At 48.2% G+C, this 14310-nt stretch overlaps 1 protein-coding gene across 2 annotated transcripts in view; it reads left to right on the top strand.

The window, feature by feature from the left end:
* The window catches only part of USP43 (ubiquitin specific peptidase 43), a 60662-nt gene that overhangs the window by 35951 nt on the left and 10401 nt on the right, over positions 1 to 14310 (top strand). Inside the window, exons 9-14 of one of the 2 annotated variants that reach the window (XM_012655629.1) lie at positions 70 to 173; positions 2281 to 2358; positions 3190 to 3316; positions 3424 to 3757; positions 10799 to 10957; positions 12208 to 12372. In XM_012655629.1, coding sequence (XP_012511083.1) covers positions 70 to 173; positions 2281 to 2358; positions 3190 to 3316; positions 3424 to 3757; positions 10799 to 10957; positions 12208 to 12372 — 967 coding nt within the window. Of the gene's footprint in view, positions 1 to 69; positions 174 to 2280; positions 2359 to 3189; positions 3317 to 3423; positions 3773 to 10798; positions 10958 to 12207; positions 12373 to 14310 lie in introns of both variants that reach the window. The other variant, XM_012655628.1, reaches the window with a different exon arrangement.

Genomic DNA, 14310 nt, shown 5'->3' with positions numbered 1-14310 from the left:
GCACTTAGAGTCTAACCCCAATTGACAGAGGGGCGCCGTGGTGATCCGTCTCTGCTCTTGTCTTGGCAGAGCCTGGGGTCTCTGTTCTCCATCCGGGTTGTGGGGCTCTCCCTGGCCTGCAGCTACTTATCGCCACAGGACAGTCGGCCCCTCTGCCACTGGGCAGTGGACAGGTAAGGCGAAGTCCCGTAATGGAATGAGTGCTTTCTTATGTGACTAGCCTCCTTTGAGACTGTGTGTCAAGAAAATTGCTCACAAGATTAGCTATTCTTGATCAGTGACCTCCAGCACCAGCCATTGTGTTAGGTCTTTGGGCACATTCCGTTCTTTGAACCCTTGGTGAGGTACTATTATGACCACTTCAAAGACAAGGGGACACTGAGGTTTTCAGAGACTGGTTAACTGGCTCACACTTACACAGCTAGTTAATGGTCAAGCCCAAATTTGAACCCAGACTGGTCTAACTAAAAAACCAAATGCATTCAATTAGGTCATGCTACTGACTTGAACTGGAATGCCTCCCTAGGGTAGGTGAGAATTGTACCACTGAATCATCGGCCCCCCGCTGTCAGAGATCGTGGACTGTGGCTAAGGGATAACACCTTCCCATTCACGGTGCATTATAATGATCTCTTTGTGTGCTTCTCCCATTGGCCTCTGAGCGCCTTAAGGGTAGAGATTGTTAAGTATGTGTATCGCTTGGAGCAGCAGCCCTGTGTAAATATCGAATAACGGCCTCTCCTGGTCGGATCAGAGCTGTCATTCAGCGGACGGGTGATGGTTGCACTGTCTAGGGAACAATGGTTTCCGTGTAAAGAGGGAACTTCAGACTGCAGCCACAGCTCTGCCCTTTTTGTGGCCTGTTGTACAACAGAGTTGGAGAATGAAGATCCAAATCTCGTACAAAAGATCCAGTTCTCCTTTTCCATTCCATGTTTAGATTCCATTTGCAAAGTAGACTGTGGATGGAGGCAGAAAGAGATAAAAAAGTTTGAGGTTTATTAGTAAAACTGATTAAGGAAAGGATGTGGCTCAGATCTGAGTCCTACGTGGACTTTCACGTACGTTCCTCCGGAATTAAATTACATTCTTCCCCTACGCCCCTTGTTGAAGCAGAGCTCCCCATTTGCAGGCCTCCCTCATGGTGGGAATGAGAATTTGGGGGAAAGAGGCTTGGTGCTACGCCTCCCTACTGTGTCTCCTCCGAATGGAATATTTGCCCCAAACCTCCAGTCATTCACCGGCAGGGCAGAGCTGCTTCCAGGACGCCCAGGCGTGGGTGCGGGAGAATGCCAGGCTGCTCCCTGCAGGGCATAGGAAGGAGAATGGGCCTTGGGGGCGGGGGAGGGTGTAGCCAATTATCTCCTAAACCCGCCAACCAGATAAGGTGCTTAGGGGCAGAAGGAGGCTCACAGCTTGGGTCTCCCGGTCTACAGAAGGATGAGGAGGGATGATCAGTGTTTGTCCCAACCCAACAGGGCTCGCTGAGCTGTTGGTCCCAGACACACCTTATTCCTTAGTCCCTCTTGGCTCTGCCACAACTCCAGCCAGGACTGGTCAGTGCTCAACCACAGGACTTTGTGCCTTCCATGAGCTCAAAGCCTTTTATCCAGTCATCTTGGTGACAGTTTGGGACTCATGTGATATCCCCCTTTTCTTCTTACAACAAATTCTAAACACTCTTTTGGGTGCAGACTTTGCCACCCATGGCTTGTATCCATGTTGTTGATTTCAGGCTAAGTCGTCCACTTTGCTCTTGTCCCACCTCTCCTGCATGAAACCCAGGCGGTTGGAAAGGGCTGCAGGTTGCTTACACTGAGATTTTCTATGCATTGGAGGGTTTGGAAGACTTCTTAGGTGGTGGACGTGGACTTGAGGGTGCTCCTTCTGCATCATGGTGGGGGAAGTTAACAGCTTTCTTTGGGCTTCGCCAGTGTTGGGTGTTTGTGTAGGATGGCCAAGTGGAACTGCCCTTGAGACATCGAGAAGGTAGCAGGGGTTGCAGTGAGACAGTTGATCTGTGTCCTTTAGTAACCCAAAGTCCTCGGAGCTCTCAAGCTCCCATGGGATTAGGGGAGGGCATTAGGCTGTAGGTGTAGGACTAAGCCTTCAGCAGACTTAGCAACCCCCCAGACAGCTGACTTTGGTTTACAGGCAGTTTTGGATATTTCTGTTTGAAACATCAGTCCCAGCGTTAGAGGCAGACTGCTGAGCCCTGCAGAGCTGTGGGAAGGCAGCTAGCTGCGTGTCTTCTGATGGGCTCCCTTGTTCTCTCCTCAGAGCTCTGCACCTCAGGAGGCCGGGAGGCCCCCCCCACGTCAAGCTGGCGGTGGAGTGGGACAGCTCTGCCAAGGAGCGGTGAGTTCGGCAGAATTTGCCTCCTGCAGAGTTGAGATGGGGCCTGCCCAGACCCAGTTGCCCCCAGTGCTTGTAAGGCATGTGCACACGTCCCTGAGGCAGAACCCTTTCCTCTGGGACACCTTAGTGAGAATTCTCTGTAGGTGAATAACAATGACAGTAGTGGTAGTGGCAGACGGTCTTGGTGGCTGTATGGAGTGCTAACAGTGGCAGTAGCAAACGGTTATGCAGCACTTACCCACTCCCTTGCACCCACCCCCTGCCAGTCCCTGCCCTGTGCACGCTACACATATGCAATTTATTTAGTCTTCGTCACACCCAAGTGTGGACAGTACTGTGATCCGCGTTTCTCAGAGGCATGATGGGACTGAGGCACAGGGAGGTTAAGCGGTTGCTTAAGGACACACAGCTCATCCCTGGCAGAGCTGGGATTTGAACTCAGGCCGTCTGGCTCGTGTCCATTCTCTTAATCCCTGCACCTGGCTGCCTGTATAACACCAAGTGCACCAGCCTTACTTTGAAAAAGGACACTGTTCGGTCCAGTAAGTACGTATGGATCTCCTACTAGTCGCCAGGCCCTGTGCTAGAATGTGGAAAACAAAGACAAATAAGTCAAAGACTTGGTCCCTGCAGGTGCTGGTGGGGGTAGAGATAATTCCAGGAAAATAGAGTGAGTGCTGAGTCAGGAGTACGTGTGAGGTTCCCCAGGAGCCCTCAGCAAGGGCGCAGTAGCTCACCTGGCCAGTGCCTGGTGGGGTCTGCTGAGTAGAGACTTAGAAGAAAGCCCTCCTGGGGGGCGCCCTGAATGCTGTGAGTGATCTCTCCGTGCAGCCTGTTCGGGAGCCTGCAGGAGGAGCGGGCCCGGGACGCTGACAGCGTGTGGCAGCAGCAGCAGGCACACCAGCAGCACAGCTGCACCCTGGACGAGTGCATTCAGTTCTACACCAAGGAGGAGCAGGTCCCGCCCTGGGGGTCCACTCTCCGGCCGGGAAGGGGGCTGGCTGCCTTTCGGTGGGTTGGTCGTGTGCCACGGGGACTTCACAGTTTGGGTGGCTTTCTTTCCAGCTGGCCCAGGACGATGCCTGGAAGTGTCCCCATTGCAAAGTCCTCCAGCAGGGGATGGTGAAGCTGAGTTTGTGGACCCTGCCTGACATCCTCATCATCCACCTCAAAAGGTTCTGTCAGGTGGGGGAGAGAAGAAACAAGCTCTCCACGCTGGTGAAGTTTCCCCTCTCTGGACTCAACATGGCTCCCCACGTGGCCCAGAGAAGCACCAGCCCCAAGCCGGGGCCGGGCCCCTGGCCTCCCTGGAAGGAGCCGGGCTGCCTGCCCACTGCCTACCCGCTGGACTTCCTGTACGACCTGTACGCCGTCTGCAACCACCACGGCAGTCTGCAAGGTGGGCATTACACAGGTGAGCCTCGCCCGGCCTCTCTGCACGCAGCACACGCGGCCACGTGTCGCAGCTGTGGCCTGAGCCTCAGGATGCCCCTGAAACCGGCGCTGGCTGAGTGCTGAGCTCCCTCGGGCACTCAGTGGTCTGACTGCACACTCACCGCACGCCAGGACACGTGCACCAGGGCGGGGGACCTGGTCCCAGCCACGGAGCCGATGTCGAGTTAGGTTGGAGGTTGGAATATACAGTTTGTTACTGCCTGAGTTTCGACCATGTCAAATATAGGAGGGTAATTATTGGAGCCGAGAGAGTGACATTTATCCTCCTCTGTGATTCAACATGAGGAATCTTATCAAATTTGGTATCTTTTTATTCTATGGGCTACTTTTCAGTTTTATTCCTCTGGGGAACTTGAGAGCAGTAGATGAATGGAAGAGCAGAAACAAATAGTTGTTCATAACCATCCCTGTAAGCGCCTTTAGAGAACGTCATGACCGGTCCTTTTTCTCAGTTATGTTGTTCCTTCTCTCCCACCAGGGCATCTTGATGACGGCGGGACGCCTGTCGGAGCGCTGTCGGTGGCAGCCTCGATGGAGTGTCTCTGCTGCGTAGACAGTAGTGGGCGCTGGTCTGTGTGATGCTTACGGTTCTGAGAGGTTTAGGGCAGAGTCCCTGCCATTGGAGGATGGTACAGACACCCAGGGAGAGAAGAGAGAAATGAGGCTGGGGACCACTTGGATGGACAGAGAGTTCTTGGACAATGGGCTTACGCTGGGCCAGCCTGGGCTGGTCACACCTAAGGTTACAGGGGACATGAAAGCTGTTCTCAGCTCATAGGCAACTGCCTCTTCTGCTGTGGGTGCCACCCTGTTCTTCCATACTGTCCTGTTCCAGGTGAGAGGGGTTGCCACCTTCATAGCCTCTCGGACTGTTCTGGGCAGCCTCTTCCCCCGTCTCTCTTCTCTAGGCTAAAATCAGCTCAGCAGAAATCCCTTCTGTCTTGGGAGCCATCTCTCTTGCTGTGTCAACCTCAGAAGTTTTTTACTGAGAGCATTATAGCTGAGTGAGTCCCCGTGCACACATTAATGATGAGAAGGACAGCTAGAGCCTGGGTCTTGTCACGCACATGCCGAATGTCCCGGCTCCTCATCTCTAAACCCATGGGGTGCCCCAGTGCACAGTCACACGGCAGCTGGAAGTACCACAGGAACGAGAAGTGTTGGTGCGTGCACTCTGAACCCTGACTTATCAAAAGCAAAATCCAGATTCTTCCTGGGAGTGAGGATTAAAGAGTAATATCCCCATTTGCGGGGAGGTGGTTTAGTGGCACAAGGGGCCCAGTTTCTGGGAGGTTCTCCTCGCGGTTTTCCTGGGATCTGTGTTTGTTCAACCAACGTGTTACCACCTGCCAGGAAGCAGCCTCCTTACTGCCAAAACCAAGGGAGAGCAGCCCAGGAGGAAGAGGGGCCTCTGGAGCGTGGGAGCAGGGCGGTGTCTGCAGCCAGGGCAGCCCCAGGTAAGATCTGGGCCAGTTGCTCTCACCTGTGCCAGTCTGCACTGTCTTCTTCCTCACGACAGCCCTGTGTTGCATGTTAGATGGCAGAGCCAGGGGTTCGAACCCGGGCCGCTCCGGCTCCAGAACCCACAGATCCCGCACTGCAGAGACGAGTGACTACTAATATGAACAAGTCCCCAAGCCTCACAGGGTGTTGCAGATGAGCGTCAACTCCCTCATTTAAGTGCAGTACACCCTCCAGAAGCTTTGTAAGAAAGGGTGATGGGAGCTTGACATTTTGAGTTCTTGCGTGTTAGAAAATGCCTTTATTCCCACACCTGAATGGACATAGAATTCTAGATCAAAAATTCACAGACTTTGGACAATGTTACTCCATGGGGAAAGGGGTCTGGAATGCGGTCCTGCTATCGAGATGGGTCAGGCCAATTTGATTCTGTTCCTTTGTCTGGGATCTGGTTTTCTTTCTGGAAGCGTTTGGATTGTTTATCATCGGTGCTTTGGAACGTCACGGGTTGTGCCTTCCTGTGGGTCTTGTTCATTTGTTGTGCTGGGCACTCGAGACTCTGTGTGTCTGCAGATGTGTGATCTTCTGGTTTGGGAAATTTCCTTGTGCTTAGTTTTCCATTTAATTTTTTGGATTATATATTCCTATGGTTCCAAATCAAATGGGGGGTAAAAAAGGACACAGTGAACATTCTTCTTCTTACCCTCATCTCCTGTTCATTCACTCCACACCACTTGTTAATTTTCTGTGTGTCCTTGCAGAATTTCTGTGATACATGCAGATATACACAGAGATATTCCTAGAGTTTGTGCCCCTCACTCCCATTAAAACACAAAGGTAAATACTAGGTATATAATTTTATACCCGACTTTCTTCACTTAGTAATAAATCTTAGAGATCTTTCTATATTGGTACATGGAGAACCACGGCATTCTTTTTTTTAAACAATTGCTTAGCATTTCATTGTATGCACATTTCACAGTTTATTTCACCAGTCTCCTATTCATGAACATTCAGGTTGTCTCCAGACTTTCATTATAATGCTGCCATGAACAACGTTGTACATTGTATTACTTCGTGCGTGTGTGAACTTTCCCCCTCTGTGGTTGGCGGAATAATGATCTCTCAAATGTGTCCAGGTTCTAATCCTCAGGACCTGTGATGATGTTATGTTACGTGGTGGGGGGATGTCCTGGTGGTTAATCTGCTGACTTTAAGAGATGATCCTAGACTGCCCAGGTGGGGGCCAAGTATTAATAGAATGCGGGTCCTTTAAATGCGGAAGAGGGAGAAAGAAGAGCCAGAGTTGGAGTGATGTTGGGTGAAAAGGACCCAACCTCTGCTGGCCACTGCTGGCTTTGAAGATGGCAGGGGGCCAGGAGCCAGGGACTGAGGGTAGCCCCGAGGAGCGGGAGAGGCAAGGGGACAGGCTCTCCCCCAGCGCCTCCAGGAGGAACGCAGCTCTGCCAACACCCTGATTTTCAGCCAATCAGATTTTTGACTTCCAGGACTCTAAAATAATAAATTTGTGTTGTCTAAGCCACTGAGTGTGGGGTAATGAGTTATAGCAGCACTAGGAAATCAAAACATTCACCACGACTGTCTAATTTAGCTTTTCTCTCATTTTTCATTTCCTTGTCTTTTTTTTGGTTTACTGTAGGAGATTTCCTTAGCTTCGTCTCCTAGCTGTGTTACTGACTGTTTTCATTTCTGCTATTATAATTTTAACTTGTAAGTACTCCCTCTTGTCCTGGGTCTCTTTTTCAGAGCATCCTGGTTTCGTTGGTGGCCCTCACCTGGCCTGGCCTTTTGTGGTATCTGGTATGTCCGGTACTGAGCCCCGGGGGTGCAGCGGGGTGAACGGCCCCTTTCCTCCCTCCCTCAGCTCAGCTGCGGGGTCCCCCCTCTCCAGCCTCTGGCCCAGCTCTCAAAGCTGAGCTGTTGCTTTTTCTCCTCTTGTCTTTTGACACTGTGAGTTTATTCCTTTTTCATTCTTTTACTTTCTGGAAGTATGGTCATTTCATTACATTTCATGTTTTTAGAAATCTCAAATGAAATATGTCGAGTAGGTTATGCGTTCCTATATTTCAAAACTCACACAGCCTGAAAATGATGGACAGTGAAATCTTGATCTCATCTTCGTCCTTCATCTGCCCCCTCCCCATTCAAGGGCAACCACTTTTCATAGTTCCTGGTGTAGTCTCCCATATTTTATGTAAATATAAGCAATTGTGAGTATATTTTCATATATACATACACATATATATATTAATATCTACACACACGTACGTTTCATGTATTTCCTCCCCACCTCCTAATTTAAGTAAGAATACTGTTTGCTGTGTTACACCTGGCTTTTCCTGCTTGAAATTTGTGGGAAATCTTTCCATATCTCCATTTATAGAAAGCTTCTCCATCCTCTTCCGTAAATGCACCGAATAAATGTAACAATATTAAGTGTCCTGTAGATGGACCTTGGGGCTCAGGCATTCTTTTGCTCTTACAAATATTGCTGTCATAACCGTTTGTCATTTTCTGTCTGTGTGAGTTTATTGGTAGAATAAATTCTCAGAATTGCCAAATATGAACAAATTGGCTTGCGCAAAGGATTGTAGGAATTTGCACTCCTACAAGAAGAAGAGAATACCTGTTTCCTTATAGCCTCTCGAGTAGAGTATGCCATTAAACTTCTGGAGTTTTGCCAATCTAATAGGTAGAAAATAGTATCTCAGTGTAAATTTGATATTCAGCTTCTTAATGGTGTGAGCATGAGCATCTTTTTCATACGTTTGTGCCATTGTGGTTCCTTTCCTGTGAACTGTCCGCATCATTTTATTGTTTCCAAATGGATTGTTAATCTTTTCCCCATCAATTTCTAGATGCTCTAATTTCCATATATATAATGAAATTTGCTTTTTGTCTGTAATATAAATTGCAAATATTTGTTCCCTTATACATCTGTCAGTTGACTATTCCTATGGTAATTTTTTGCTGTGTAGAAAGTTTTTATTATTGCTTTTCTAGGTAGTCAGATTTGCAATAATTTCTTTCAAGCCTTCTGGATTTTGAGTCACGATTAGAAAGCCTTTTTCACTCTAAGATTAAAAAATGTTTTTCCTGCATTTTCTACTAGTATGTTTGTGGTTTTAATTTTTTTTTTTTAGACATAGGGTCTCGCTTTGTCACCCAGGCTAGAGTGCAGTGGTGTGAACATAGCTCACTGCAAGCTCGAACTCCTGGGCTCAAGTGGTCCTCCTGTCTCAGCCTTCTGAGTAGCTTGGGACTACAGGGACATGCCACCATGCCAGGCTAATTAAAAAAAAAATTTTTTTTTTTAGAAATGGGGTCTTGCTGTGTTGCCCAGGCTGGTCTCAAACTTCTGGCCTCAAGTGATCCTTCTGCCTTCGCCTCCCAAAGTGCTGGGATTATAGGCATGAGCTACCATGCCTGGCCAGGTTTTAGTTTTTTACACTTAAATCTTTGACTTGGAGTTTCTTGATATTCTGGAGAGAAGGGGTTCCATTTTCCCCCCCCGAGGGCGCTAGTTTGTCCTAAGACCACCATTGAAGAGTCTACCTTATTCCTTCAGAGATGCCATCTACTACATCGGATATTAAATTTTTCTGTTATGGGTCTCTTTCTAGACTTTGGTATTCTGGCCCATTGGCCTATTTGTGAGTGAAAATACCTTTGGATTAAATAGGACCCCAGCTGATTCCATTCCCCCCTTTTCCTCCACTGACCAGGAGTCGGGAACTCTGGGTTTGTCCTTAGCTAGTGACGAGGTCTCAGGAAATCTTGAGCCTGTGTCGGAGGAGTACGTATTCACAAAGGGAGCTGGACTGCGTTCCTAAACAGATCCAGACCTTGTCAGCATTTACCCAGTGCAGGCCAGGGCGAAGGGCCCATGGCAGGTAGGAGTGTAGTAGGTGAGAATCTCAGATTTCAAACTCTAGGACATAAGAAATACAACTTCATGTCATGTAATCCTAGCAGCTCTTTGACGTCCAGCAGTTCCCACCAGGACTTCCTCGTCCATGTCAGTACCGGGCAGTCATCCTGCAACGTGGGAACAAGGACACCTGACTTACAAGGGTTTTCATGATCAGAACTAACACGCATAAGATGCTTCTCACATTGTGGCCTCAACAATTAGTAGCTATTGCGCTACTGTATACTTTTGCATAAATGCTGTCGTTACCATAGATGCATCTTTTGCTTTTAGTGGTTTTTTTGCCATCTTATCTATCAAAATAAACTTAAAAGATGTTAAATGAAATAAAATAATATGGTGAGGCACTTGACTAAATGGCACCTGTCTTGACATACTGGGTTGAATTGTGACCCAGTATGCACATCCGTTCATGTGTGTGTGCGCACACGGGCATGTGTGTGGTCGTGTGTACATACGTATACACAGGCTAACCAAAAGTGTCATGAGATAATTACGATTTCCACATATGGTATACTTTGGTCTATTCTATTCTACAATGATATTTAATTTTTAAAAAATGTTTTAAAATATTTTATTTTTTAAAGGGTACACTAACTACCAGTGTACTGATGGGCTTATGGCTTGCAATTCGGAAAACACTGAACTATATAGAAATCCAGGATCATCACTCATTCATTCATTGAAAAAATGTTTATTAAGTGTCCATTCTGCGCCAGGCTCTGCGCTATGGCTGGAGCTTCAGTGGTGAACCAGACAAATATGAGGCCTGCCCTCATGGGGCTTCAGTCTAATTTTGGAGACAGATAGTAAAAAGATGCCTGTCATTTTAGCACCTTCACTACCTGACAGACTACCTGAAAGGATGATTGATTGACTGATTGAATATGTCTGTGATAAAGATAAGGCCTCTCTAAGCGCGTCCCGTGTAGGCTAAGAGCTGAGGAAGAGGTAGAACCAGCCATGTGAATAATGGGAGGAATTATATTGTGGGCATAGTGCTAGCATGTGCAAAGGCCCTGAGGCAGAAAGAATTTGGTGTGTTGAAGCAATGAGAGCCTGGATGGCAAGGAGAAGGATGTTTTGTTTTAGTTGTTTGGGAGGTGGTAAGAATTGTATTTATGAACTTTCCTTAAATGTTTGACTTCAGTTCTTAGGTAGGAAAGAAGTATGCCATAATCCCAGCTGTGATTCTCATTTTCACTTTTATTGCATACTTAATCGGACAGGTGCATTTTGAAGCTTCTCAGAAGAAATGGGGTGAATGTTGACATTATTGTCTGGCTAGATGACTTGAGGGCTCCCTTTTATTGGAGATTTTGCCTGAGCAAGGGCCACAACATAAGAATTCAACTTAAAATATTAACAACACTCTTTATCAGTAAGAATCTGGGAGTATAACTTTTTGATCTTTTCTGATTCCAAAAATTTCATTTCTGGCCAAAAACGGACTATTTTTTTTTTCTTCTCATTCTGTGATAAGCACATTCATTTTTCAGCTCTGCCAGTGGGAAGTGCCTTCCTGCCTTTTGGGGCTCCACTAATTGAGACTTGGGGCTTGGATCTTTGCAGCCTACTGCCGGAACTCTCTGGATGGCCAGTGGTACAGTTACGATGACAGCACGGTAGAACCGCTTCGAGAAGACGAGGTCAGTACCAGAGGGGCTTACATCCTGTTTTATCAGAAGCGAAACAGCATCCCTCCCTGGTCAGCCAGCAGCTCCATGAGAGGTAGGTGTGGCTGCTCGTTACAGGAGAGGGGATTTGGGAAGTCACTTTAAGAATTGGGAAGATGCTCAATTGAACATCAAGGACCAGGAGAGGTAGGCAGGGATCTGAAGAGGAAGCCCTGGCTGCTGCTAGAGAAATCTGAGCACCACAGGCTAGCAGGACATTTGTCAGGGTGTGGGTGGATATACTGTAATTCAAGAAAGGGGGAAAGAATGCATTGTTGTATCCTGGGCTGCTGACATTTGGCAATGTGTGAATCCCGTCTCACTCATGTCAAGCCAGATTCGATTTCTTTTATTTTTTATTTTTTTACATTTTTGGAGATAGTCTTGCTCTGTTGTTGGTGCTAGATTGCCGTGGCATTAACCTAGCTCACAGCAACCTCCAACTCCTGGGCTCAAGAGATCCTCCTGCCTCAGCCTCCCGAGTAGCTGGGACTGTAGCTGTGCACCACCACGCCCAGCTAATTCAGACTGAATTTTAAACCCGTGTTTTTCCTGTTAGAAAGGGAGGAGCAGTTATAAGGGATGCAGGGCCTTTCTAGGAAATGTAGGTACTTAACTACACACTAACAATTCATTTACTAGACCTCCTCAAACTTGCTTGGAAATCTAGAGGGGAAAAAAAGAGCACCAAAGTTGACTCTTTTGTATGACTTGTTTTACTTGATAAACCAGCCGTCCTTATCTTTGGGATGAGAGAGCATTAAAAAAAAATTAATCGGATTTCTTCCTAACAGTTGTAGAAGAATGGTCTGCAGGTCTAAATCAAGCCTATAAAGATAATGTCTCCCTCCTGAGCAAAGGGTAGGCATCCTTAATGCCCATTGTAAAAGAGTCGGTTCCCTAAACTTGGGGTGCACTTCTGTGACATACCTTCTCGCATGTTCTCCTGCGGGAACTGGACCGTGGTGCTGGGGATACAGTGCTGTTTCCCTGGCTTTGGCTATTGCTGTGAGTAGTGAAATTCTTTGGCTTTGGGAAAACAAACACACACACAACATATTTAGGAAGCCAGAGTTGGTGACAAGTAATGTCACGGAAAGGATTTCAACACTCAGGAGCATACTTTCCATTCTGAGCCCAAATGCCTCTCCCTGAACGTTACAATTGGTCATGTGGTAACAAATCTCCTCTGGTCATTGCCTTTGGTTTCTGCCGTTGTGCAGGTCCAGGGCTGACCGATGGGGCGGGCGGGGATCTGGCCTTGCCGAGCTGGGTGCAGCCTCCCTCCCTGTGCTTCCCCTGCAGGCTCCACCAGCTCCTCCTTGTCTGACCACTGGCTCATGAGGCTTGGGAGCAACACCGGCAGCACGAGGGGCAGCCTGCTGTCCTGGAGCTCGGCCCCCGGCCCCTCCCTGCCCCAGCTTCCCGACCCTCCTGTCGTCACAAACAGCCTCTGCAATCAGGACAAGGGTATGTTGGTTAAATTTGCTGATTTAATGTTCATTTTCTGTAAAGGCTTGTTCGTCTCTCACATAGGGTCTCTCGTGACCTGCCCTCGCCTACTGCTCCCCGTCCACTGCCCTCCACCCACAGGTACGTCCTCTCTCTGCCCCGCGCAGCTCACTGGCTCGTGGGGAGGACAAAATTAAACAAGGAAGCTCTTTCAGGGATAAGGCAAAGAGGTGAATAATCAGGGAAGAAGATATTGAGGCCAGGGGTGGGCAGAGGATGAAGAGGGCTTGGTTAGATGGGGTGGGGTGGGAAAGACCTTTCTAGGAGGCGACACTGAGCAGAGACCTGAGTGAGCGAGGGAGAGACTCAGGGAGAAGCCTGGGGAGCCTGTGCCAGGAGAGGAGCTGTCCAGTGTGCAGGCTGGGCATGAGCAGGGCATGTGTCCGAGGGACAGAGGAAACCAGAGCTATGGCCGGAGCAGAGAGTGAGGAGGTTGACAGGGGCCGGGTCATGCGGGACATTTTGGAGCATGGAATGAAGTTTGGACTTCAGTGGAGAGATTTTTCCTTTATACTTCTGCTTTAATCATCTTTTAAATTGATACATAATAATTATACATATTTATGGGGTACACATGATATTTTGATACAAGCATCCAATGTGTAATGACTAAATCAGGGTAATTAGGATATCCGTCACCTCCAACATTTATCATTGCTTTGTGCTGGGAACATTTCAAATATTCTCTTCTAGCTATTTTGAAATATACAATAAATTATTGTTAACTATCATGTCTGTACCATGCTATCGAACACTGGAACTTATTCCTTCTATTTAACTGTATGTTTGTAGCCATGAACCAACCTCTCTGCATCCCCCCACCCCCACCCTTTCCAGTCTCTGAGCACTGTCATTCTGCTCGCTAGCTCCAGGAGATCAACTTTTTTTTTAGCTTACTGGAGAGTTTTGACCAGGGAAGCAGTTGATGTGATTTATGTTTTTAGAAAGTCTGCCTTGGCTGCTGTGTGGAGAATTCTCCATTGGGGCAAGAGTGGACATAGGAAGGCTGGCAAGGGAGCTACATGGTTATATCCAGGTGGGGAAGAGGGTGGCTTAGACTAGTGTGTGAGGTAAGATAGGGTCACACCATGGATGTGTTTCGAAGATAGAGCTACCAGGCTTTGCTGATACTGGGTGTGGGGTGTGAAGGAAAGGGAACGGTCAAGGACCACTCTTTGTTTAGGGTGTAAATTACTAGGTGGGTAGTTGTGAGTTCATGAGATGGGTAGGAACAGGGTCAGCTTTGGAGGGAAGTCAAGAATTTTTGATATGTTAATTTTGAGATTGCTCTAAGACATCCGCTTTGACAGGATGACTAGAGAGTGTCGATGAATATTTGAGAGTAGTCAGCACATGGATGGAATGGAAAGCCCCGAGCTGGCTGAGCTGCCCTAGGGAAATTGTGAAGATATAAATGAGTGAAGACCTGAGACCAAACCCAGGAGCCCTCCAACACCCGGGGGTTGAGCAAAGGCAGAGAGGCCAGCAAAGGAGCCGAGGAGGTGCAGCCCGCTGTGTCGCGTGCTGCTGCAGGCAGAGCGAGGGGAGGACGGGCAGGTGAGCCCCAGGCTGGAAGCCGCAGTCACTTGCCAAGAGCATCTGCCATGGTTTGGAGAGAAGGCAGCCCGGCTGCAGCGGGTGGAGGAGAGACGGCTGAGGAAGTGGCAGTGTGTCCCCTCTGAGCAAGGCGGCCAAAGGAAGGTGGGCTGGCAGCAGTTGTTTGTCTTTCTTTGCTAGATGGGAGCTAGTAGAGCACATTAGCATTCAGATAGCCCAGGCTGGAGGGAGAAATTGATGACAGCACAGGAGAGTGAGCGGATCACTGTAGAAACAAAGTCTGTAAGTAAGAACCCTGTGTGTGTGTGTGTGTGTGTGTGTGTGTGTGTGTGTGTGTGT

Source organism: Propithecus coquereli, unplaced genomic scaffold (genome assembly GCF_000956105.1).
Source record: "Propithecus coquereli isolate 6110/MARCELLA unplaced genomic scaffold, Pcoq_1.0 Scaffold482, whole genome shotgun sequence".
Classification (NCBI taxonomy): domain Eukaryota; kingdom Metazoa; phylum Chordata; class Mammalia; order Primates; family Indriidae; genus Propithecus; species Propithecus coquereli.
This window is presented reverse-complemented; position numbering and strand designations above follow the sequence as displayed.